Source organism: Strongylocentrotus purpuratus, unplaced genomic scaffold, assembly GCF_000002235.5.
Source record: "Strongylocentrotus purpuratus isolate Spur 01 unplaced genomic scaffold, Spur_5.0 spur5_scaffold_6, whole genome shotgun sequence".
Lineage (NCBI taxonomy): Eukaryota > Metazoa > Echinodermata > Echinoidea > Camarodonta > Strongylocentrotidae > Strongylocentrotus > Strongylocentrotus purpuratus.
Genome location: NW_022145612.1, coordinates 43,753,570 through 43,780,584, shown reverse-complemented (window position 1 = coordinate 43,780,584; position 27,015 = coordinate 43,753,570). Strand labels below are relative to the sequence as shown.

Genomic DNA, 27,015 nt, shown 5'->3' with positions numbered 1-27,015 from the left:
AAATCCAATTACAATAAATAATATTCATTGATCATCGACCAGTTTGGAGCTACCATAATAATCCTCAGAATGGTTTCGTAATAAAGGCTAAGTATTATATCGTCTTTTAAATATTGAATCTCTATACTCTGTTTATTCAAGAATGGTCAATCCCAAAATGATTGAGATGCTTCACAACTATATTTTGTTTTCTTCTGTAAAAAAAAAAGAATGCTAACTTCTCACTTACGTTGGCGACCCTCTTTTCCTACTTGGATCCATTTTGAATTATAAGGCTCAATTCAAAACCTGTAATACAGAACCAATCAAGGGATCCAGCGACCAGTGGCCAAAATGACACCATTATCTAGTCACGACGCTAATTCCATATGCAATAAGCAAAAAGCCCTGGACACTTTTAAATTCAATCCCCTGAGAAATACAGAAATTAAGATGCATTATAATAAATTAATCAATCCATTTAAGGTAAGCCACGCCATATTACGACATGACTGCACACATTTCAAATTGCAAAACTATGAATAATATATTCAGCACTATTAAATAATTCATCTCAAAAACCTTTTGAAGCAAAATGTTAGTACCATGGTACAGATACATGTATTTTGCAATGTGATATTGCTCCTTCTTGGGGGAAGAGGCATTTTGTTAAAAGGTCTATGATATACATTGTGCCGGTGGCGTCGGGTACTTTGATGTGTTCCTTGTAATAGGCTCTAAAAAAAGATAAAAATAATGCTTCTTAGAGACCAATGATTTTAAGACAAGAAGCAATGCATAATTTTTGGGTCGGCAATCTTGATTTTTCTTGAAACAGAGCATCCAATATACCTGAGAGCAATGTGTACCCTTTCAGAACAAATAGATAGATAAAAGAAATAACTGAATGGAGCTTTATGCCAAAGCTCACATGTCTTTCATTTTTTTTTTAACTACTAGATATGATTCCTCTCGGGAAGTAGGTGCAATTTATAGGTATAATATTAAACCCATATTAGAATGGTTTCTATTGTTTGTACATATTTGATGCTTTTAGTAGACTTTAATGTGAAAGACCTTTTATATTCCCTCGAGTTGTATATGAGAAAATACCTGGCCATCATTGTTTGCATATTTAAAAGTAGTTTATTGGAAAATCTTTGGAAGGGACTATAACAAGTGAATAAGAAATGGAACGCAAACTGAACATTTATTTTTATTTTTTCTTCAGAGGTAAGTGTTTTAAAATCTTGAAAGCAATCGCGACCATTTGCACTTGTTGTTCTTGTATTATTTCCTCCATCAATATAGGGAAGCGATATAAAAGACAAGAGAGAAAGAAAGAGAGAGAGAGAGAGAGAAAAAAAAGGGAGAGTGATGAGGAAAACGTGATATAATCATCCCCTCTGGCACCCTCCCTTCATGACTGCCTCACTCTCTCGCATTTTATCCACTAGTTTGACCAAAGCCCCCACCAAACAAACAAAATGCTAGCTGCATATTTATGTACGCATTTTGGCTGTCGGTATTGCCATCGAGTGTCTCTTGTTTTGTGATTTCGTTTGTTTTGTTGTAATTTTCTATCTTCAGGGGTAGTACTATGTTTTATTCAAGGATATTTTTATTTCATGTATAAATAATTGTTTGATTTTAAAAAGAAATTGTTTTAAGAAGAAGACTAAGTAGGCCTACGTATAATTGAATGTTGTTCTTCTGTATATTGTTTTGGATGAAAAGGAAAATTCAGTTTTGACTTGCAACTGATTTAACTTCTGAATGATGTATAATGTGCATTTACTTTGTTTGGATTTTTACTACTTGTGTTTGAACAAAAAATAACTGGAAGGATGCAATCGGGCTGGCTGCGTACCAGGTCAGTTCGGGGCGTGTATCGGACCCCGACATAGCGAAATTTGAGAATTTTTGATCGGTTTGTTGTCGATCTGTTGTCGGTCTTTCCTGTGTGACTGCATTATCAGCTTTGTCGAAATGTCGTAATTACTGTGTATTTTGTGAACGTGCATTACATTGATGTGACCTATGTACCATAGAATGCACCTTTGATAACTCATTTTTCCTCAGCCGGTGTGTTCTTTTTTTCCTGGAATATGATTCCAGCAATGCCGTGGAGAATCTCTGTCGCCTTTAGGAGCAGTGGAAGCCTATATATCCTTTTACTTAAGATATTTTCCTTATTAAAACCCCCCCCCCCAAAAAAAAAAAACCTAAATATGTAATGATATACAGCTTTTAAATACACATTATCGGCTTTGTACTATACACGAGTTAGGTATGAAAAGTGGATGAACCCCATCAATTGCATCGTTGAGATACCGACTTTCAGAACCCCCTTTACAGCTCACATGACTCTGTATCTATTTAAAACGTTTCGACGAAAAAGGCATTTTGAAATATCCGGCATCTATTCTGTAATTTTATTTATAATTAGGTGATATTGCCTGCAAGTACCTGCATTTCGCTTTATTAGGCTATTATGTTTGGTAATTGCCCATGTCTAGCTGCTGAGAGGTCGAACGGCGATCGAGCGGTAGAAATTTTTAGGAAATGATAATACTTGAGAGGGTTTTAAGCACAACCAATATCCAGATTATTGACCCATAAACAAATGCATTACCCTTGAGGGAAGCCTATGGATATTTCCCTGGAAATCATCATCTCTTCCGGGAGGGGAGAGGGTGGGGGATGTAGCCTAAGTGTGAAATAGCTCTGCTTTTCCCCTACATAGTTCTTTTTAACCAGTGACAATTTTCGTGTGTTTTTTCTTCCTCATAACCCTTCTCCTTTTCTTTCTCTCTCTCTCTCTCTCTCTCTCACCATGCTCACCCCCTCAATTTTCTTCTTCCCACCTCACCATTTTTCAACTTGGCTCTTTTTTCTCTCGGGCTTTATTATACTTCCCGCTTTAAATCCAACTTTTTTTTATCATCTTTGATGGAAAGAACCGAATCACAAAACTAGCGATCAAAGAGGAAATACAGCAACACCGTTCACACTTCTTTCGCATCGTGTTCATACTGTTCTCACATTGTGTTCACACTTTGTTCATCCTGTTGTGATTTTAGAGAGCATTAGGGAGCATTATACTACATAGTGTAACATAATGTGACACATTTTGAACACACAGAGTTATAGAGCACGTGCACCACACTGTAACCACAGAGATAATTAAAGAGCACGTGCACCATAGTGTGGCACAGTACATGCAACACACTGTGAATGTAGAGAGAATTAAAGAGCACGTGCATCATAGTGTGGCACAGTGTGTGCACCACAGTGTGACACAGAGAGAATTAAAGAGCATGCACGTGCACGACAGTGTGGCACAATAGATGTAACACACTGTGAACACTAAGAGAATTAAAGAGCATGTGAACCAAAGTGTGACCACAGTGTTGATTTGCAACACTTTTATTGACTAAGGGAGAAAAAAACACGTCAGTCTAACTGTGGGACACGCCTGGTATAAAGACTATAGGCTACGGACAAAATAAATGCACTTAAACCTCAATATTAACTTCAATATTCACGTTTATACATTTTCTCCCTGATATATACATAGCACATTGTATACAATATATCACTTTTTGTATTATTGTTATCCTTTTTTGTTAGAATTAACAGCATTACTTTACGATATGAAGAATAAATTTCTAAATTTCATTTCAAGCAACATTACAGCACTGTCTTAAACAACTGACAAGGAGAGCGAATTTTCAATGTGACAGAAACAGAAATATCAAGATGTCTTGAACGTTATTATCGAAAACATGAGCATGCACATGGACATTCATGACTTTCAATCAATCAATTTGTCGAATTGTCGGTTTGTCTATTCCCGACATGACTGAAACAAGACATGACAGCCAAATCAACACTTTGTTCTGATTGTCATTTGGTTGATATAAATCTGCTGCTTTTGACAATTAACACGTTTTAAACAGTCTCATTACATTGTAAATCTCATTTGAATGAGTTATGGGTATGTTTTCGCACGTTTTCGATAACAGGTTTTGCAATGAAATTCTTGTATTATTTCTAGTCTAGGAAATGGCATGCTTAAAAACATTAACACAGAACGCATATTTATGGATTACTCAAAATAACAATCAGGTTGTTTAGTGTTCAAGCAGAGTATGACCTTAATATTTGATCATTCGTGTCTATACCCAAGATCTTGTAAATTAACGCGTATGGATAGATTACATGGCGCCAAATGGAGACTAAATTTAACTTAATTTAACCAAGCTTGCGTGTTTGGTTTGGGTAATCTAGTATTTAAACCGAGATAATAATTGAATTCTACACCTATTCGCTCTTACTAAGTGGGTACAAATCGACAGTGAAGGTTCCTGATTCAGTGATAATATCTGAAAGCTAGGCACAAACACACATACTGCCCACACAGTCTCCTATCATGATCTCAGTCCCCCTATCGGTCAAGTTGATGCTGAAGGGTAAACATGTAGGGAGGTGGTGAAAGTAACGATGGCGATTGAACCCAATCAACCCCCCTTTTTTTAACCTTTCTTAACAAAATTTTATTAATTATTGTACGTTTTGACACTAAAGATATTTTGACTATTCAGACAAATTTGCATTTCTAATAATTCAATAGTTTAAAGCTAATCTTGAGCGCTGGTATGGGAATCGTTTTTTTTTTGAGAGAAAATTGCTCTGATTTATTCTGGATTCCTTATCCTGCAGTAAATTGGTTGTTTGAACCAGTGAAATAGAAACAAACGCACAAAAAACTTTCCGGGCATCATCTTCGATAACCAAAACCCCCACAACTCTCATTTTCACATAGTGACCGGCGTTAATCACGTGGAGCGGGACCTACTTACCCGGATATATTTCTATGCTCATTACTCAACCACTATACATTTTCTGCCAAAATTGTTTGGCACATTTCATTTATTTGTAATCTTGAACATTCAGTATAAGTTTGGTTGGATTATGTGAGAATATATTTTTATATTTACCCGAACTTAAGTTTATCTGTGTAACTATATAAATATACATTTTAGATTGTATGTTGGTATTTTTTCTCACCTTCTAATTGCCACAGTTTTATAAAAGATACAAATTACAATTCAAATAAACTCTACCACTGAGCCATCGCACCTTTGCGCATTTAATTTGTATATCAATTTCTTTCTTGACAGCTCTTGATCACCCTTCTCATGATGCTAACGAATTTGAACCGGACCTTTTCTTTGCGTAATCAATATGAAATGGTTATGTTACATTTTAGTTCATAAGTCGTTTAACTATTGAACTCAATCTTGAAATATCGTTCTATAAACTTTTCTTTCAAAAGACTGCATATCAGAATGTAATGAAAGGGGGCTGGGTATATGCCAAACTCTAACTTCTCTTCACTTTCCATACAATGTGATTTTGCTTAAGTGATTTATGCTTATATCATCTTTAGCTGTGACATCTGACAACGGCATTTCTCTGCCCTTGCATTCGTCGTGTTTGATATCACGTCTCGCTACGAATCACTGGGGGAAAAATGGACTAAGATCTCCTTTTTATCAAGTGCCGTGCCGTTGATATTAATATCCTCCGTTGACCGGAAGACTTTGCTCATTTTACCTTTGAAAGCTAGAGTTTATTAGTATAGGCCTATCCAGAAGCAAAGTGGACAACCCCTATCTGACACAAGCATCTTCTACGATGGAATACGGTGATTCTTTTTGTAATGATTTAAAGAAGCCGCCTGGCTGATTGACTACGACAAGAAGCATGTACTAACGGGTAAATATCCCCTATATAGCATCAAGGTTTGTGTTTAATCCAACGACGGATAACTATCTCGACAAAAAACCTGACACTGATTTTGAAAACAATCATAGTTTAACACATACTCGGTATTTTATAGCTTCTGCATTCAAAAATATTCACAATCACAATACGACATGGTTTAAACGTTCTAGTCCATCTCTGCTTTTTGTTCAGTCCTCAAGCAACCGTCGCGATCGACTAGCCACAAGATCTGCAAGTCGTTGCATAAGGCTTGCTCTCCTCCTTGCTCGACTGTCCTGCAAAATCATCTCCCCGTCGCCATCCACAATCTGACTCCGTCGTCGCCGTCGTTTGCCTAACGATTGGGTGTTGCAGCAACTCTGCCATCCGGAGACTAAGTCTGTGTGGTACGACTGTACCATTCTGGACAAATTGGTAGCCGCATGTCGGTTGCATTTCCTGAGATGGCCAATGGCGTCGACGATTTGAGCGTCGCTGACGCCGTGAGTGAAGCTGAAGGACGGGAAGCATTGACGCAGCGCTGATTCGACCGTGTCCATCTTGAGTCGTAAGGCATTTTCGAAGGTAGGTGCGCCGCTAAAACACTGCTCTCGGATGCATTGGAAGTCGGCGATGACGCAATGTGGTCCGATCGAGAAGACGATGACGACAATCATAAGGTAGAGAGAACACGAAGACGGATACAGTTTACTCTCCATTGAGAACCACCCACCGCAATACCTGGATAGAAAATAGAAAATAACAGAGAGTCTGCGGTTATATAATGTTGATCAATACCTATTCCGCCTTGCCAACTTTTCTAAAGTTTAGCTTTTGTACCCAAAAATAATAATGAATGCATGAATACTTGACGAAAATCACAAACCCGATAACTATTCAAACACTTACTGATTATTTTCTTTAAATGTTTTTGGTTTGTAAAATAAACATGACTTGTGGCTAGTTTGTTCATTATTTACGACAACGTGTGGGAAGCTTGATTTAATTTAGGAATCTGTTTTTTTTACCTTTACCTTTACCCGAGATTCTGGAAGAATGCTGTCTTCTCAGCAGTCGGGTTTCCAGTTCAATTTCATTTTCTTCCATCTCGTAATCTTTTAATCATTGATTGTAAGTATCTCGGACATAAAGCTTAAAGTAGATATTCATTGATTTTAAAAACTAATTTAATTTCATTATTGCAAAGTTAAAAACTTTGATTCGACAAGGTTATCAAAATTCAATGCTTGGAAAAAATTCGAAGTAATGATTATTATAAATTATAAAACGCTTAAATACGGCCCCGGCATAGCACATGAAGAGCTCTCCGAACGCTGCTGAGATGTGTGAGATCACAGTATGGACACGATTTGCACAAGCAGACGATGTCCCATGACATCTCACACATTTTCAGTGCCTGTGTTTTCATCTTCTCTTGAGTTCTTTCTCTTACTTCACTACTGTCATGCTAAATGTATAGTCTATTGCCTCACTCTAAAACCCGCACATGGTTTTATTTTGATGACAAATGCAGCGATACAAAACTAAAGGAATCTGTCGCTTGTAAACAAAATAACACGCCATTGAATATTCAGCTGCACACACCGCGGTATGTTCGGCGTTCCAAGAGGGAACAAATGCCGTTCTTATATCATTCCGGGGGGTTTTCAATTCGAAAGTCTGGTTTCTTTGAGTATTAATTAACCCCTTTCCTGTGTATTTACAAGCAAAAGATTTAAGTTATCGGAATCGGGTCATATCCCCTTTTGAATGGTTTGACATGCCATCACATCTATATACACTAAACTCATTATAATTTGACAAATAAAAGATTTGCAATTATGTTCATTCTTTATGGGATGTCGTCTGCTTGGGCAGTATTGGTCCATATAGTGACGTCATTAAAACATCGTTATTTTTCCGGCGAATCTCTCGTATATCCCAGCTGCTATGCAAGTGGTTGTATTTGTAATTTTATAAATCACCCGATATGTAGTTGACCTAAAACTTGTACGATGACCATCTGTTAGCTTACCAGTTTCTACTCATACATTAGTTGACATATTCGTCGCTGTTTTCACGAAGTGACGGTAGTGAAAAAAAAATGCATTCACTTTGCGTTACGATTTTCCTCACTACCGTCACTTCGTGAAAACAAGGACGAATTGTGATTTTCTTTGAATTTCACCTTTAAACATATACCCTAGTTTCTATTTTATTATTTCAACCCTGTTCGACCGAAATAACCAAACCTTTTAAAACGATATTTGCATTAATGTTCGAATTGACTTGAATCTTGATTACAATGAAATTATAATATACCAGGCTGTACGCGCCAAATCATTGCAATGATATTGTAGGTATAAATCACATGGAAATATACTTTTAATTATAGAGCAGTCACCTGAATAACTGACTCCAGATGAGCCGTTCTTAATTAGTACTTCATCATTATTACCTTAGAAGCTGTACAGATAATTACACTTTGTTAAATGTCATGGCTAATGATAATTATGCTACAAAAATAAACTCGTGCGATGGTTAATTAGGCTTGATATTTTTTTCACACATTGGTGGCATAATAATGACGAAGAACGAGATAACAAGCATGTGTGTTTAGGTGCGTGCGTGTGTGTGCGTGTGCGTATATATGTGTGTGTGTGTGAGAGAGAGAGAGAGTGAAAGAGATATATAAATGGTTCTGTTCGTACATGTCTTAAATTCAAGTTTGACATACATTGATGACGACATGCAGGGGACCGTGGGCGGGGTTATACGTTAATGAGCTTGATATGTCTAGAATGAAATCCAATCTAGACGGGTGTTAAAAGTTGATGTGATGAAGTTGGAGAAAGCCAATAGTAATGGGTCGGGACTGTGTGTATCATATGCAATAATTAGGTCTGCTAATGATAGAGTCTTCAATGAAGATAAGATAAATGAAAATTAAGATAGAAAAGCAAGTTTCAGTACTACGTGGATGTGGACAATGTACCGAAGAAAACGAAAAGGGATATTTTAAAAAAGTGGGTTAAAAAGTAATGTGAAAATCACGAAATCAACATCGAATTACATTACATGATGGAAATAATGACAAATTAATGGCAACTGTTTTATATCCTATGACTGCTCTATACATGTATTTACATTTTGTTGTTGTTAGAATGCAGTTATGTTATTTCCGCTCCAAACTTAACAATTGTGCTTTATTGATTTTAAATCATAACTAATTGGACAATATATTAATTATGTTATACATGTACATTTAAAGAATTAGCATATCTTAATATGAATTAGATCGATATTCAAGCATTGTTTCAACAGAATTTAAAACAATTGACCATAAAACACGATATTCAGCCTCCTACTATTTTAATTACTATTTGTTCATAAACTTCTATATTTAGCAATATCCCCGTCACCAGCATTCCTAAATACGTCTAATAATTATGTAGGATAATATTATGTTTGACGCTTTTTGTTATGAAAGGTTGATTTTGTTCCTGCTGTGAGTACGAAATGTCACGCTGGGTTATATCGTGTGTAACGTCACCCAGGCGTTACGTCTTACGCGTTATCAACGGTCTCCTTCTCTTTACTTATGAGGCTAAAGGGAACTGTCATACACAGTCGTTGCATAATCATGACAATGTACAGGATATATGGGCAATATCGTACCACTCATAAAAAATTAACAATCAACGTTTTTTTTCTTCACAAAATTAGCATAAACTGCAAAACACCGTATGAATACCAAATGTGTGAATAATCTAAAGCCACATGATCGGCAGTCTTGAAATACACATAAATAAAGTAGGGTTAAAATAATTGTATGTATTTTTTATTGAAAAGGAAAGCTTGATTCATATGGTGACCGAATATTTTATAAGAATGGAACTATTAATGAAATGACACAATAATCGAAATAGTAAAGTTGGTGATGATAATAGTAAGAAGAAAAAGAGGAAGAATATTCCTAAGAACAATGATGCTGATAATGTTAAAATTATAACAATTTCATGATCCCACAGGGAGTTAAAGAAGAAAAAAATACATTAGGAAAATTACAAAACGGAGAGAAATACATGTATATAGAGAGGGGCACACATACACATACACACGCATACACACCCACATTCACCCCATATTACTCAAAAGACACTTAACAAAGAGAAGGAAAGGTGCGAATCGCTCAATTTGCGATTATTGGCAGTCGTCTCAAATATCTTTTACAACCCTGGCTTAGATATCTTTCTCAAATCAGAATAATATAATATTTTAGTATAGTTGAAATCTATACATTACAGTATTTCCCCCAAAATAAACAGAGCAAGATAACGAGCGAGGAAAATCAATACTACTTAATATCAAGACGGCCAAAATAAAAATGCGTAGGACTGTAAACCCTTCGAGCATATTTGTATCAGTTGTCACACAAACTGACAGAAGAATAACTTGGTCGAAGAATAATGTGCACTAAACTAAATCTCCATTGACTTCATTTTGGCTCCTTGAAGGTATAAGGTCATGATTTAAATAATAGGTTAAATGCAACGTATAGATTTACCAACCATACCAAATATCATAGGAAATGCATAAACGATTGTCGTACTTCTAGAAGGTTCTACATTTCCATCATCCAAGATGCTAATAGATATGTATATCATTTCAAAACTATCAATATCATGACGTAACAGCGAAGGCGGAGGGTGAACTATAAAGTTTCCTTTTACTTAGTTCTATATTTTTATGCACGTTTCAAAGAAACTCAAATTGAAAACACAGAAATTGGAAACGAAAACGCTCTGGGCCTGAATATTAATTTACTCCTTAAATATAATATCCACAAGGCATATATTACTGGAAAATCAATAAACTATGGATACTCCTACTTTACCGTATCAATGAGGACTTTTTGATGGTGTAGAAAGATTTGTTATCTGTAAATGGTTGTTACAAGTAGATGACTTTGACCAATTTGTCCAAACAGTTATAATTGACAAAATAGCAAATATCTGTATAATATAGGAACGTTCACTTTTGGAACATTATTAGCTACTTTCATTCAAGACTAAAGATACTAAAATTGACGTATAACCCATAATGAGTGATTAGAAATTTACTATGCATTGTTTCAAAAATGTATTACACCTTTCGAAATGGTTTGGTTTATTTCAACTGCTTAGTCTAAATGCTGATTTCTGAAGCCTTTCGAGTTGTAAACTCATGTTCTCTGAAGTTATTACCAACAAACCGTCAAAAATTCAATAACAGTATTGGAAGAGAGTTATATCATAATACATATTTCAAAGTTTAATCGCGTGCATCGTCCCTATTTATTGCGGAAGAGGTGAAACAATCACACTTGTCACTCACTCTTTCCCCTCAAGACGAAAATCGTAAGATATCATAAGCTATCAAATTACTACGTAAATGCAAGTGGATTAAGATGAAGATTTTCAAGAATAAAATGAATTGAATCAATCAGGAATGAAATGTTAATAGATTTGTGGCTCAGTATTATGTTAGACGAACAAAATAAACATTTCTTACAAAAGAACGAAAAACAGGTGGCCAAACTACTGGAAATTAGTGGTGGTGGTGGTGGTGGTGGTGGTGGTGGTGGTGGTGGTGGTGGTATTGGCGGTGGGGGTATAGTGGCGATGGTGGTAGTGGTTAGATGTTTGCTTAAAAGTGACATTATCTGCGTTCAGCATTTCTGTACAAACTTCATTTTTAGGGGTTATATACAACGTTAGTCAATATAATTATATGAGTCTCGTAATAGGTTGTCACCATACAGAATTTAGAGCAAATAAGGTTAGTGAAAATACCATTTTCTATAAGCATTACAATTAATTCCAATGTAAGATTAAAATTTGCAACAAATTTATCAAAGGAAGTGCTCTTTATATACTTTCGATATATGAAAGGTTTCTTAAAAAAAACTTTGTAACAGAGAAAAATGGTTAGAAATTATTGAAACAATAGATTAAACAAACCTTAATTGCGCTAACTACTTTTTTTTAACAAGCATTCTAGAATAATTCGACAAAATGAAATAATCACTGGCCCCCAAAAGCTAAGAATTCCTTTTCAAAACAAAACAATTGATAACGCGTAAATACAAGTTGGTACAGATGCTGCATAACATTCTCTCTAAGTATTGAAAGGCTGGTTTAACATTTATTAGAACAAAAGTGTGACATTAATCCGCTAGCATTAGAAAAGGCTTCACGAATAAAGTTAAAAGGTAGAATAATAATGATAATAATATTTGAAACTAACCTGTTTGAGGAATAATTCTTCTTCCGAGATTCCAGGATCGCAGATGAAAGCCAGAACTGATGAGGCAGAAAATAATAAAAAAGACCAATGCTTGTCATAAGGCGGTGACAAAGTTTGGATATCCAACTGTTCGACGAATAAGTAGAAAACCAACTGATGACAAAGATGAGTCTGAAGAGAGAAAAATGAGATGGGTGAGGGTGAGAATGATGAACGTACCAACTCTCTAGACGAATGAGAAATAACCCGAAGAGCATACATCAAGCTGAGCTAAAATAGATATCGGTATTTCATCTCGGCCCTTTGACGTATCAATATGACAGGATTACCTAGACCCCCCTCCTCCTCCATTCCCATCTCTCTCTCTCTCTCTCTCTCCCTCTCTCTCTCTCCCTCTCTCTCTCTCCCTTTCACTCTTATTCTCCATTAATCGTGCCAGTCATCCATTGGGAGTGATGCTATGGTTTTATGGATCCAACCCCCTTGGAGAAAAATGGATGTGTCTGGCGTGCGTAAATTTATAACGTTTTGGTTAGGGTGGAGCAGTGTGATGTCTCGAGTCGCCGAGCAGAGATGGACGAAAGTTCGACTGCCCGACACTCGATTTGAGTTGAGGGGGATATAACCTGACAACAAAGATGTGCAGATAATTATTCACTCACGTCTGAATAATCTATAGATTCGATAGATACATCTGTATAAATCGTTGAACAAAGAACAAATTATACAGAAAGTGCTTCGTGATCATTGACTCCTTTTGTATGGTAATTTACGTGAATATCTTACAAAACATTGAACTCACCTTAAAATACGTGAGAAAGACTCGACGATCGATATGATATTAAAAACAAAACTCTTGCAACTGATCAATAAGGACATTTGTAATGAATTCTTTAATAATATCTTCACCATCCCTTGTGATATCCTGCTCGTACAAAATTCAATAAGTGAGTAAATTTTCGAGTATATTTAATATTCACAGTTCCTGCAAAGGAGAACGTGTGTTCTTACCATTTTTCAACATCCCCCTATAAAATGTACAGGTTTCTGCTGTGTGCTATTCAAACCGAATTCAAACCAGAATCAGCCATGCAAAAAGTCTTCGTCTACGGCTGATCTTCAACGAAGCGGAGTTAAGTCTATTGTCAATTCTGTTTGTTGCTACGGCAGGCAGCCAGTAAAAACGAATTCGTTTAATCAAATAATGGAATCAAGCATTACTTTAAACAAACAGAACTGTGTTATTCCTAGTTCATTTGTCCTGATTGAGGTGTCATATTAAAGGGCAGAAAATGAACTTTCTAATGTGATTTTCTCTTGAAATTGAGATATTGTCCGCCAAATGACTTTTTGTACTCTTTCTTGATTTTAATCACCCATGCGTGAAATATGCATCAAACGAAAGAGGTGGATCTAAGCTTCACAAATACGTGTCATTTATTAATTATAATCGTGATTAAGTTATGATAAAACATCGATAATTCTCGGTTTCGTTGTTTCTGGGACGCACTGTATAACAGCGACATCTGCCAAATACGCGTATTAGTGTGTGTATGTTTGGTTTTGAAGGAAAATAAATCGACCACCTATGTGATATTTTGGGAATCGTGGGTTTTTCCCTGATATACCCTTTCGTATCTGTTGTCGGTCACATTTAATAGTGTGCTCACAATCCTTCTAAATTTGAAATTAATCTCTAATTTAACGTTCGTTTATGTCAACAAACTGAATTAGAATCCTGGTTTAATGACAGTAAGCTCACAATAACATTTAGACATTGGCAGGCTGCATCAATCACATCATTAATGAAAAAGTGAAAATTAGCGTGAAATAACCCTAAAAGTTAATGCAAAGGAGAAATTACACTTCGTTGTATTATTTCTCTCCCGGATTTTGTTTCGCTAAACAAACAAAAAATTGAAATGAAGATACATGAAACACTTCATTTTGTTAAATGATTTATTTCTTGAAACGTTTGAAAAAGTAATATGTTTAATGTTGCTCTTGTTTTTTATCAGGGAAATTGAAGTCGCACGAGGATTTGGTGATGGAGCTACACAATCATGGAAATTTCATGAAAGGAAATGTTTGAAGTTGACTTCTAAGAGTTTACATGGAGGAATTTACCAGATAATACGATTCTGCCAAAAAATTGTTTTTTCACTCAGGACACCATCATTGTCGTAAATCTATATACACCTGCCGGTTTTCGTCCTTTCCTTTCATTATTCAATTTTCTAAAAGATCACGTTTATGATTACAAAACTAATATAGCGTGACATTAGTTCCACGCGATTATCATATTATTTTGATATTAGCATAATTCAAAACGGGGAATGTGTCTCGTCTATACTCTCCCAATATCTTATGGACGAAAATATTAATACACAAGCTTATCTCCGTTCCTGTATTCGGCTGTAAATGATTTGCCTTTAAATGAATCAATTAGGAAGCATTTTCTGAATTAAATTTCCCAAATGAAATCTTTTCTATGACCCTAAAAGTACCGCGCTTGGTTTTTTCCAAACATGATACTGATTGTGACAGTGTTGTCATATCTATATCTCACCACATCTTCCCACCGAGTATTCGCACCCACCTTTGAGCACATGCTTCATACTCTCACGAGTTAGCTCATCGTTATTGCCTGTAGGAACTCAGTGAAGCCCGAGATATGAATCCGGAGGGAAATCAATTGTTTTCGCTTCTTCGGTTCGCTTATTTTATCCTATAGCAAGACTCTCATTGAGCCGATTGGTCAAAGGAGAATTGCGTCACCGGGGAGAAAGCTGATGCATCGCAGATTGAATAATATATCGCGGCTCAGCTATCGAATCAGTGGTAGGTAAACATTCACTGATTCCGCAGTAATTGATCGAATTGATCAGCCGTGTAAAAAAAGGAAACATGATTACGACGAGCTGGATGCAAACAAATCCTAAGAAAGATATGGTGTTTATATCGTTTTATGATAATTTCCCATATCAGGAAATACAATTTACTTTTTGTTAAAATAACTACTTTCATCGTCAAATTACTGTATCAAGTAAAGAAAGATGAACGGACTATCGGGTTCTATCAGCCCAAAAGATGAATCGTCTTCCGAAAACTTTTTTTTAAAATATAAGACCATAGGAACCATTGCATAAATTTAAACACATAACAATAATTAGCAAAGGTCACATAATAATTTACTCAGCATCAAGATATCCCCAAAGATAAAGGTTTCCTCTTCCAGACAAGCGAGGGGAACCATTGCCCTCCGTCCTCATACCACACGGGATCTCTTCCGGTAGAAGTTCAGCAGTGCCCTGAGTCCAGAGGACTGCAAACCCATTCCCTCGATGATGTTTAAACGTCATCTCGAGCGCATGTCACCCATAGGCATTCTGCCCTAAGCTAGCACGGCCCTTTCTCTCAAAATTCAGCTGATTTTTATTTCTCATTGTTCCGTGATTGAATTTTTCTGCTTGATCTCCCATTAACTAATTTTCCCGATTAGAGAAATCGTAATTTCCCATGACAGGGGCTATACAGTTTATTCACATGCACGTGGTGCACTGGTTCCAATTTATTAAAGAAATGCATATAAAAAAGGGTGAATATAGACGCTCCTATTCCCCTAAAGAATATAAGTGGATCATTATTTTACTTTTAAACTATCTACGAAATTCAATTACAAAATTAAAGGTAAGTGTTCGTTAAAGTCATAGATGTAAATGTTTCTTTTCTTTTCTCTTTTTGTGTGTGTGGGTGTGTGTTTGCATACGCGTTTATCCAGACAGAAGCCTAATATCGATAAGCTAACAACGAATGTACATGTATCTGATCCACCACATACTGCATATAATTATGTTCATAAAGAGAGAAAGAGAGAGAGAGAGAGAGAGAAAGAGAAATGGAAAGAGAGAAATGATCACACACGCGCATTCACACTTAAAAATATGATAACCATTTCACCAAGGGACCGCTAACTCTTGTTTATTAACTGCTGTTCATAAAACAAAATTCTGTTAAAGAAATTTCACAAAGTTACAAACACATGCAGAATGTGCCCTTTGCGAAAGGTAACCCGAAACCTGGATACACCCTTTCTTTTCCTGTCAAGTCGTTAACAAATTCTGGAATGATCTTAGCACCCTTTTTTCTAAACAGAATGTTATCTTTTATCGTTTGTAATAGAAATTCATATTCTCTGTGGTATTTATGAGCCTCGTAAGTCTAGAAATAGCTATTTCTCAAATTCTGCTGTCAGGTAAACAATATATTTTCAAGTGTCGGTGCGGAGTTAAAAAGCCTACTCCAACTCTTAATCACGTTTGTAATTTGCATTACATTGCATAAAGGTTAAAACAAAACGAACAAAAATGCATTCATGCTGCCAAGTGAGTTAGCATTTTGAATATTACAAAGGGTCAGTAGGAATGAGAGCTTGTGTTTTATATGTTTTCTTTCATTCGGCCAGATGCCTGCTCTTTGTATAATTTTTCATTTCTGATGAGCATTGTTTATTTCTGGTTGTCCTCCTGTAATCGTTTGATTGCTGTTGTTTTTATATACTAGACATTCGTGCATGCCACGTCACTTATATTTTATTATAATATCCATCATAATCTATGTTTATACTATAATTGTGTAGTTTAGTTTGAAATTAAAAGGATTTAAAAAACACATGAAATACCAACAATAACAAAAGAGTATTCATTTTGCCCTAAAAAAGTAATCGAGATGAATAGTGCAGGGAAGTTTGTATTCTGAATGAATGAATTTCGTGAAATTGATACGGCATGCCAATTTGGGTTTGAATAATTATTGCATACATCAGGATGTGATCAAACTTGAAATGCAAGCTACCCACACACCAAGATTATTTCAATATCAGGTACTAGTATATTGAAACTATAGGATGATTCATAGCATTATGGTCTTTAGCAACGACCCTAAATATAAATAGTGCCTTGCTTGACCTATGGTAATCTCGAAGAAAATAGACTATTGATAGTTAGTTAATGGAGAGGATACACCCTTGCTAAAAGCATAATTGGGCAATTTAGTATTACCACGATGCGGTTATAATGGCAGCTTGAATACGTACACCAGGCGAGGTACAGGAGAAGTACTTGAGAACGGCTCATTGAAGCAGGGAAAAACATGGTAAACAGAATCAACAGCAGCCATAGGTCGACATTGAAATGAGAGACATTATTTCTTAGAAGACGCCATCACTACGATAATGATCGCATGAGATTGCTTATGATTCTCAGTATCACTGGATTATAATGGCTCTGATAAGTAGCATATCCAGATTTAAAAAGGAGGGGGAGGTACTATCTTGCCCGGAATCAGGAGGGGGGGGGGGGACAGGGTGCAATTCTGATACAGCGGTGTATATAGCCAGTGTTTCGTCTCTATGTGGGCGGGGGCGGCACAGGAAAAAGTAAGTGATGGGAGTATGAGATAAAACACTGATGTATGATAGGAAAGAAGAGACTGAGCGTGAAAATGCAGTTTGACAAAAACATTTTCACATTTACAGAAGCGATCCCCTGGCTACAATACTTAGTGTACGGCCACTGGGAGATTAATTTATTGATTTTCCACCCTATTAAATAAAAGGGGCATACACCCGACTGACGCTAAGCTGAATAAACCAGTTGCATAGTCTATTTTAAGATTATAATATTTTAAGATTTAACTAAACATATCAATGAATTTTATATTATTAGTAGGAATGACATCAAAAGTGTAATTCAATCAGTATTTCATATCTTTTTTTTGGAAAATCCCGAAGCACTTCGTGATGTCTTGAGGTATTAATTTTGCAATCATTTATTCGATCGGATTTTCAAGAGTAAATCTCTGTCTGTGCATAATCCTAAAAATGGTGAATACGGCTGCATAAAAACAATATGAAATGTCATTTTTACAGAAACCACATTCTGCGTTTGCAAATAAATGTAAATTTGTGATGGCAAAGAGTAACTTTTATCCGGTCTCATGATATCTAATTCCAATAGCACGTGTAAGGGTTTACAAAAAGTATTGTCGAAATCTCCTTGAACCAAGCCCTTTTATACTGTAACTCTGTGCAAATAATGCGACGATGATTATTATTATGATTACTTTGTCAATTATGTATATTTTTGTAAAAGAAACTGCAATTCGGCTCTCGGGCCGCGAATGTTTTTTAATGAAATAAACCATTTTAAATAAATAAATAAATAAATAAATTACATTCACATAATTTATTTAAAAAAGTATACCCAACTTTGTTAGCCTCGTATAAGAAATTTAAATCCTTTATGATTTTAATGTCTATTCCACGGCAAAGGGTAACTTTTATCCGGTCTCATGATATCTTATTCCAATAGCACGCGTAAGGGTTTACACAAAGTGTTGTCAAAATCTCCTTGAACCAAGGATTGGCAAATGATCTTTTTCAAAATTAAGTTCTGATCCGTGTTTCAACTATTCATGTTAAGAGTAATTGGTCTTATCTTTCCAAAGAACTTGGTTCAATCTTACTTCAGTCTAAACAGTCGACAAACTTCTTATTTTATTATATTATCTTGCCACAAAACTCAATATTGCACCATTTTCGTCGGTGTGAAAGGTATTTATCTCGAATAGCACGTGAAATCATATATCGACTGCTTTGAGAGGTCTGGCTATTTTTATAGGCTCAAGGGGACGTTCCATCCTCCCACGACCCCGAGGCGCGCCTGGGTCCGGAGAGCCATGCAACAGCCAGGCCCCGAATATTAAAGCAGTCGATATGTCTTTTATATACCGAAACGACTCAAAAATCTACAAAGAATTCTTACCCTATCCTTTTCTTGAGTAAAGATTGGTTGAAACATCAGGGGGTCGCAGAAAAATTTTACTTTTTTCCCGGTACCCGAAATATTGAGGGAGTCTCACTCTTGAACTATTGACCGGTACTGGCATTGTTCGTTTCAACCAATTTATACCAATCAGATGGCTATATTTCTAAAGAGAGGTATATAAACGGCAGGCTTACTAGCCTTAACGACTTCGGAAACGCAAGAAAAAAACACGTGTTGATGCAAAAAGTAATTGACAAGGCTTTTTAAAAACTATTGGACCGTATTCTACTAAAATATAAATCCGACAATGGGCTTAAACTGTTGTTAATATTAACAAAGAAAATTAGTCTAAATTTCCCTTTGTTATACGTGATCTTAGACCCAGGATCGGTTATAACTTTGGTAGAATACTTACCATGGTGTTTAAGATCATGAGTAAGTTGTCATTACACACAATACTAGTTTACTTTTAAAGGGGGTTACATTTTCAGAAGATGCTACTGAAATTTAGTATGTTTTATACGCACTGTAGATAGGCCTATTTAAAAGCTTTGGTACGTTCTAGTATCGGTCAAAATCTATGGAATTCACATCATGTTATAAACAAAAACTTACTAGAAAAGGAAAGCCTGATGAAACATGATCATGCCATACAAACAACAGCCCAAAACACTGGGTGCACTAAAATAATAAGATCAGTGCCACGCCATCCACTCTGTGTATTGGAGATCACGTGCACTGAATGACATATACCAGCAACATGCCGGCGCGGCGCCACGAGTAAATAGTGTTATACGCTTAATCGCATCTTTATTAAGCTCATTTTGCACCGAACGATCTAAGCTAGTTATGCATATTTATTACAATTTGAGAGGAATAAAAACTTAACTGTGGACATAAAAAAGTGGCTAGTTTTAGCTAGTAGACGGGTTGAATGTTGAAAGCTTATGTCATAACGATGACCTTTGGTTGTTTATGGAGATAAAAAAGTAAAATGAATTGATAGCAGGCATACTTTTATAATAAGCCCTCTGTGTTTGTTATCAATAAAATCAATAAAATAATAATAACACTAACAGCGACAGCAACAACAACAATATCAATAATGATAATGATAATGATAACAATGATAATAATAATTATAATAATAATAATAATAATAATGATAATGATAATGATAATGATTATGGAGATATAGTAAAACAACATTGTTAAGATAACACATCAAAGCAAAGCTCTAATGCTTACCTTAATTATACATTAGAAAAATTCTTTCAATCCCTCTGAAAATTTGTTGTGCATCATCACTTTGAGAAATGTGGTTAAAAATATTTTAGGAGATACGTGTAGTAAAATTGTAATGCTCAATTCTTTATCGCTTCTTGTTTTCCATTTATACTCACTAAACTTTAAAAAATATATATTACTCTTATTTCAGTTCACCACTATCATTTTCTTCTTCCTATTAAGCCCCTGATTACTACTCTCACAATCGCTATATATCCGAAACATTTCACTAATAGGCCTACGACATAATCGGAACAAGTAGGGGTGTTAACATTATCCAACCGGCTTGCATAAACTAGTTCCGTTCACACATTTGAAATGTCATCAAGGTTGTTGATCGTTGATGTTATTATCACTTTGATATTCACTAAATCTATACATACCCGGCCTGGTTTATATATAGCTCGGGTGTATCCCTGCGAAGATTAAAATAGCAATCCATGCACTCGGGGAGTTTAGGAGAGAGTGTGGATGAACCCAATTGAGAGTAATGATGAGGTGTCAGCTGACCCCTATGCATGGTGCGTTAACAAGGTGGACGGATGGGTGAATGGAGCAAATACAAGCTCCTATATATTAAAGGTAACGACGTCTATCCAAAATTCATACGACAGTGCACCCACTTCTTCAACGTTCAAATCTTTACTAAAAACGCACCTCTTTGGCATTAATTAATTACCTTAAACTATCCTTACTTACGTTATTTGTTTTGACCATGTTAGCTATCTCTTTATTATGTTATTTACTATGTTAAGTTAGTCATTTTAGTAGTTATAAGATTTGTATATTTCAATTTGTTGATTCCTTTTATGTGATTATATTTCTCGTCATTCATGCTTGTACAGCGCATAGAGGAACTTTTGTTTAATTATGCACTTTATAAATATTGAATCATTATTATTATTATTATTATTTATTTACCTGAAAACAAGGATGCTAAAATCTTTTACAAATTAGTGGTCTTGAGTCACGATAAAAGCTTATCACTCCATGGGACAATTAACATTTGATTCATTAAATTCGTGATTGAAAATATTGCTTAGAAATCAAAACTACTTGTATGACAGAAAAAAACAAAGCGAGATTCAATTGTCCTAATGGATACAATGATTACGTTCGGCACAATATTTTACCAATGGCTCTCAACAACAACTCGCGTTCTTTCAGCTGTGCCTTTACAGATTGTTTCATTTAATTATTTGGGTTTTCAATGGAAAAATATTTGCTTGTACACTCATTATCTGACATTTTAGCAGAAGCTCAAATGAATAGATCAATCAGATGATATACACAAAAATGTTAATGATACTTTCAAATGCCGCAAGACAACGACTTTTCATTCAAAACATTGACCTCGAAATGTGCGAACAAAGTATATAGAAATTCATAATCAAATACTTCGAGAGCGTGTATTTTTTGTAGTCATATTGTGATATAAATTCATTTGTTATGCTAAGCTGACATGGCAAAGGAGTGTTTATACGCAACTTTATTGACTACATCATTTGAAGTGTTAACCTACAAGAATAATCAAAATTCTAATTTAGGAAAATCAGTCTCAAGGACGTCACACTTTTTCACACCTCTACGGTCACTGATTATCCATTAAAAAACAACCTTGCGGCTGATATCAATTTTTTTTAAACACCGTATTGAAATGAAACAAAATACAAACAAACAAGGGTGTAATGTAATATAGACGATAGCATGTAAAAGTATAACTCGGTATAGTGGGGTGATATACATAATTATCGATCGTAATTTTGAGGGAACATCCCAGTATTGGTCCTACCTGTATTTCAATTTCAGCCACAATACATTTTTGAAAAGATGGATCCTGAAAATATTTTATTATGACGCTTCATTAAGATTAATTTAAGCAAAGAATTCATTCATATTTCCTTTAGACAAATTATTCTGCCCATATTAAATTCTTTCAAAACTTTTCCAGTGATGCCTTTAGCACTTCATAATACAATGGGAATTGTAAATACCCAATAATTATGTTCATAATTTATATTAATAACTACATAAAGGAATATCGTTTGGAATCGACAATTTTCATTTGAGTTTGAAGCTCTAAATTTGTAACCACTGTGATTTCATTATTTGGGAGAAAAGAGTGTTCCCCTCTTTCAACTCTGTTATGAAGGGAGGACACAGAACACTGCACGTTTTAATTGCTCTCTAATTAACCTGAATTAGTGATCTGTTTCCTGATGAAGAAGCTACTAATTTGAACTCGACCATAATATGTGACGTGAGATATAATTCAGTAATTTCAAATGGGCTATACGGTAAACCCCAGTTATGAGATTAGAAGAGGGGAAGTGGGTGGTAAAGGAAGATGAGAGAATGAGGGGGATGAGAGAGCTGGAGAGGGGATCGAGGGGCGAGGTAGATAGATAGATAGCTAGAGAGAGAGAGAGAGAGAGAGAGAGAGAGAGAGAGAGAGAGAGAGAGATGGGGTGGGGTAGCGAGAGTGATATGAGAGAGTGGCACACGGGATCGGAGGGGTCTTCTCTTCCCCTGTCATTTGAAAAAGGGGGGCTTAAGATTATCCCGGGGAAGATTATTCCGATGAGAAAAGGCGACCCTCTAAGAAATAAAATAAATCCGGTCCTGCCACCTATCATACATTCATCATATCTCCTGATGACTCTGAACGTCTGCCGTAGCGTTCTCCGTCGTCCCAAGATCGGAACAACCAAGGCAACCATCTAAGCTCGCGATGATGAATAATGATTGTCTGTGAGCTGCCAAACATGTCATCATCTGAATATTGCCACATGATTCACAGCTGGCGTGAATGGAATGGGTATAACAACCACTGACCTCCCGGTAGTAAGAGTGCAGAACGTGCCACATATACAACTCCTACATGCTCAATCTTAGTGAAATGTTGTGTTTATTATCGAATAGACCGGGTTACTTATAACATATTCAAAATGTTAAGCATACATTTTAAACATAGGTTATTCTTAACAACCTGAAAGCTTGCCAGAGGCTTTCCCGACATATCAAAATGATTCCAAGTATTAAAGCCCATTAGAAACAAGTTAATGGAGTAACTTGTCACTAGGTCCCTAGGAAAGAAACATCCATAAATTCGAATATGTTAGTAAATCAGTCTATTGTTCTCTTCCTGTGGGTGACATTTTGAGAGAAGTTATCACAAAAGTCTTTGAATAATGAGCGATTTAAAGTTAATATTTACTGCTAGTCATGGTCACAATCTTTTTTCCCCTTTTTTTCTGTTGTCGTACCTAATTGGTTTGAAACTAAATAATGTTATTAATTTACTTTAATAAAAAATGCAGGAATATAGGTTTGGGTTGTCTTCCTGACCGGACATTCTGCTTCCTTCTTTGAGTAGATATACTTTTTTTGCCCTTGGTACTCCCTAATTTAGGTTACGATATACGGCCTCGCAGGTGGTGACCCTTCAACAAATATCATTAAACACATATTTAGTTTTCACAAGATAATAGAATGAAAAAATATATATGTATATATAGACCGTTTTAATCTTATAAAACTTATAATTTTAGTGAACGGGGTGAAAGAAAATACTTAAATACACATCGATTATCTTAAAGCTAAGAGACTATAAGGCTAATAGGAGACGTTTTTATATAAAATATAATGAAGATTCATCATGTCCGACCCAACTTAAACGTATCAAACTATTTCGCCAAGAATGGACCAGCTCTAATTTGATTTGTAAGGTGTGTTTGTTTTTTTAATCGTTCTTATCTTATTCCAGCTTATTTTTCCTGAGACTCTTAGGGAATTGTGTCTTAGGTTAAGAATATCCTCTCAAAGTGAACATGAGAACATAAACATAAGCCGTTTCACGAGATGATAAATCGTTCAAAATATTACATACCAGCGTCTAAAAACCCTCGATGTTATACCGGCACGAGGCAGGTCGTTCGGTTGTTCATCCCCCACGTCTATGTCAGCCAGCCGATGATGAGATTAATAATATGCTCATCGCCATCGTCGAGTTCGTTGAGACTTCGTAATTCGCACTCTCAAAGCCGATTAGACAATCAAATTTTAGAAGACGGAGAGAGTGCGGACGAATGATTTTCCCCGCTCTAGAAATCAGATGCAAAGCTGTGTGGCGTCGTCTTCTTCCCGCGTTATTTTTTAAAAGAAGTTAAAGGCTGCATAGAACGATTCCGACTCTTGTTTTCTTATCTTTTATTTTTCTACTAATTGCCGTCAGTAGGATACAACCAGAATTAGATGTCTCTGTACATCATTATGATTAAGTCATTAAATCCATTCTACAAACAGCGTTTGTTTGGTTTATTGATCGGAGATCCAGAAATTACAGGATTTAATTTTTATTTTCTCAAAAGAAATATATCAAAACACACTGCTGTTGATGCAAGCCGTTTGACCAGAATGATGTCCAAAGGCCACTTACTGTTCATTTGCAAGATTTGTATTGTTCATAAATAGTCCGATACATTGTTCGGGTCATAAAACAATTGATACTCATCAAAATTAGCAGCAACAATAACAGATACCACAGTTGACCCTGATGTATATTCACTAGTTTACTGTCAATTCTTCAGATTTGCTCGCAAACTTTCCAAATGTTTCCATATAGAGCGAAGAATAAATCTGCTTCCAAAAGTTTTAACTCGTTCATCCAAACTTCATTGATTATGCAGTAATTAAGGTTAGAATAATAAACGTTGACTTTGAGTAGTAAAAGAACATGAGAACGCGTCCTTCGAGGCACTTATGATGATGATCACGAGTATCACTGATACTGATTTGATGATCATTGGGGAATTAAATTGATCCAGTCATAGGTAGAAAAATTCCTGATCTCTTTGGCTGGAGATGTGTAAACCGTAACGAGTTGAACAATGGTCATTAATTTGAACTCCTAACAGGTGTCAACGCGTGTCGCTTGTCAATCGAACGTGAATCTGTACTAAATTTAGATCATCCATTTAAAGGAGCAGGATATCGTCATGATGCCATTAATTACTGGACACACTTTTACAAGAAACGGCAGGCTTGTATCTGAAAATCAGCGCTTAATCACCTCCAATACCTTGTTATCATTATCCAGACACATTTTATTGGTCTGCCCACGCGAAACCACGAGTTAACTAAAAGGAGAGAGTATTCTAGTGAGTCTGACAGGTTTAAAGGTATGCGTGTTCGTTAGTTGATCATGTTTATGGCAACGTATATTATTCTTCTTTTTTGTTCGCACAACTTTGTTGACAATTAAATTTTATCAATAAAAACTGTTTAACAGCAATCTTGTTAAAAAAAAAACAACTATTAATGCCCTTTCTTCATCACTTTAAAGTATGTAGCTATGGAATATTTGATCGTGCGCACAAACTAGAAATCGTTATGAGATGAGATCTGTATAAAAATTGTGTTCGTCCTTTTACTTATTTACTGGCGTATTCAAACAAATATTAGCAGCACAGACTGAAATGATCGGATGTAGCAGAGCACTTAAATTCAAATTATTTGAAACGCAGTTCCTTAATCATCATGACAAAATAAGAAAATATCAAATACCTAAATTAGCATACTCATCATTAGTAAAAAAAAAACCGATGCAGTAATAATTTTTAAATATTATCCAAAATGAATGCATATTGTTGAAATATAACGCATCGTCAACAAGTCTGCTATAAATTATTGTAATAAACACTTCAAAACAAGAGTGGCCATTTCAGACTCAGTTTAAAACATAAAGGCCCGTACATCGCTTAATCTCATTATGATAGGGATTGATTATGAATACACAATTATCTGCAATCTTGTTACAAAATATCACGTTTCTGAAGGAGAGTTCGATATTATCAAACCCAAACTACAATTTTCAAAATGAATCAGATGTCAGCTACAGAGAAGGAAAATAATGATATATCGTGTCACCTGAATTAAACATTGCCAGTGGGGGTGTTTGAAACTATTCAACTTTCTGGTCTTAAAATCATGAAAAATTGCCTCCCGCGTTGGATTCTGACTCGTCAAATAAAATATGAACTTTAAAAAAAAAAGTTAACGCTACCAAACATATTTTTGTAGGCATCTCTCGCTCTCTCTCTTTCGTTGTCCCCATCATTCTCTTTCACTCTCATCCACTCTCCTCTATATATTTCTATGAACACGAAATTGGGGCAGTAGCCAAGTTTAGAATAGGTAAAAACAAAAGAAATGTGACACATTATGAATCATTAAGAATTCCTGTTGGTTAAGATAACACAAAAATCATTACAAACTGACAAAAATAGAACGCAAGTGTAGAAATTTGAATAAATTGTCCTTTTGTTTTGACTTTTTCAAAATACTATTTCACATATTTTCGACATAGTTTACACTTATATAGTATGTTTACAATCATCAATCTTCATGTGTGAGAATGTAAAATGATAGTGCCGGGGGAAATGACAAAATGTAGGACAATTGCAACTCACCGTTATAAGAGATACCCCACGTTGGTCAGATGGTCGGATGCTTCGATAGTAACGCTGTAAATTATCGTCAAATGACACAATAAATATTGTCTCCAAGAAAAGACAAAATGAGGGACCACCGTGACCGAACAGCACTAGCGAAATCTCACAGACTGACAGTTATCCTACTCTCAATCTACTTTAACCATTCACCGTACCTACCCCCGCACAATTGAAGTATTATTCTCCTCTTCTTGTCCATTTCTTTTGTAAAATGCCGCCACATTTGTATCACCTATCATTGTTTCACCGCTTTGGGGCGCGGTCATGTGAGCAAAGTTAGTCATTGTCGGCAAATTTGGTTTGAATACAGAAGCTTGCTAAGTTTTTAGTGAATAATGCGTTGGTGGGAT

At 35.6% G+C, this 27,015-nt stretch overlaps 1 protein-coding gene across 2 annotated transcripts; it reads right to left on the bottom strand.

Moving 5' to 3' along the window:
• Positions 1-4,141: 4,141 nt before the first annotated feature.
• Positions 4,142-26,882, bottom strand: LOC105440449. 2 transcript variants are annotated; one of them, XM_030973049.1, is made up of 3 exons: positions 26,624-26,882; positions 12,040-12,210; positions 4,142-6,492 (listed from the first exon to the last, which is right to left on the bottom strand). In XM_030973049.1, exons 2-3 carry the CDS (start codon positions 12,135-12,137, stop codon positions 5,961-5,963), a joined length of 630 nt encoding a protein of 209 aa, XP_030828909.1. In that variant the 5' UTR covers positions 12,138-12,210; positions 26,624-26,882; the 3' UTR covers positions 4,142-5,960. The 2 variants fall into 2 exon arrangements, with proteins under 2 accessions (XP_030828909.1, XP_030828910.1); XM_030973050.1 differs by lacking the exon at positions 26,624-26,882 and adding an exon at positions 24,043-25,271.
• Between the last annotated feature and the right edge of the window lie 133 nt (positions 26,883-27,015).

Excerpts from the sequence above, each read along its gene's own strand:
- LOC105440449 (XM_030973049.1), bottom strand. The coding sequence starts at position 12,137 with ATGACAAGCATTGGTCTTTTTTATTATTTTCTGCCTCATCAGTTCTGG. Across the intron at positions 6,493-12,039 it reads AAGAATTATTCCTCAAACAG|GTATTGCGGTGGGTGGTTCT; the intron begins GTTAGTTTCAAA and ends TTTTCTATCCAG.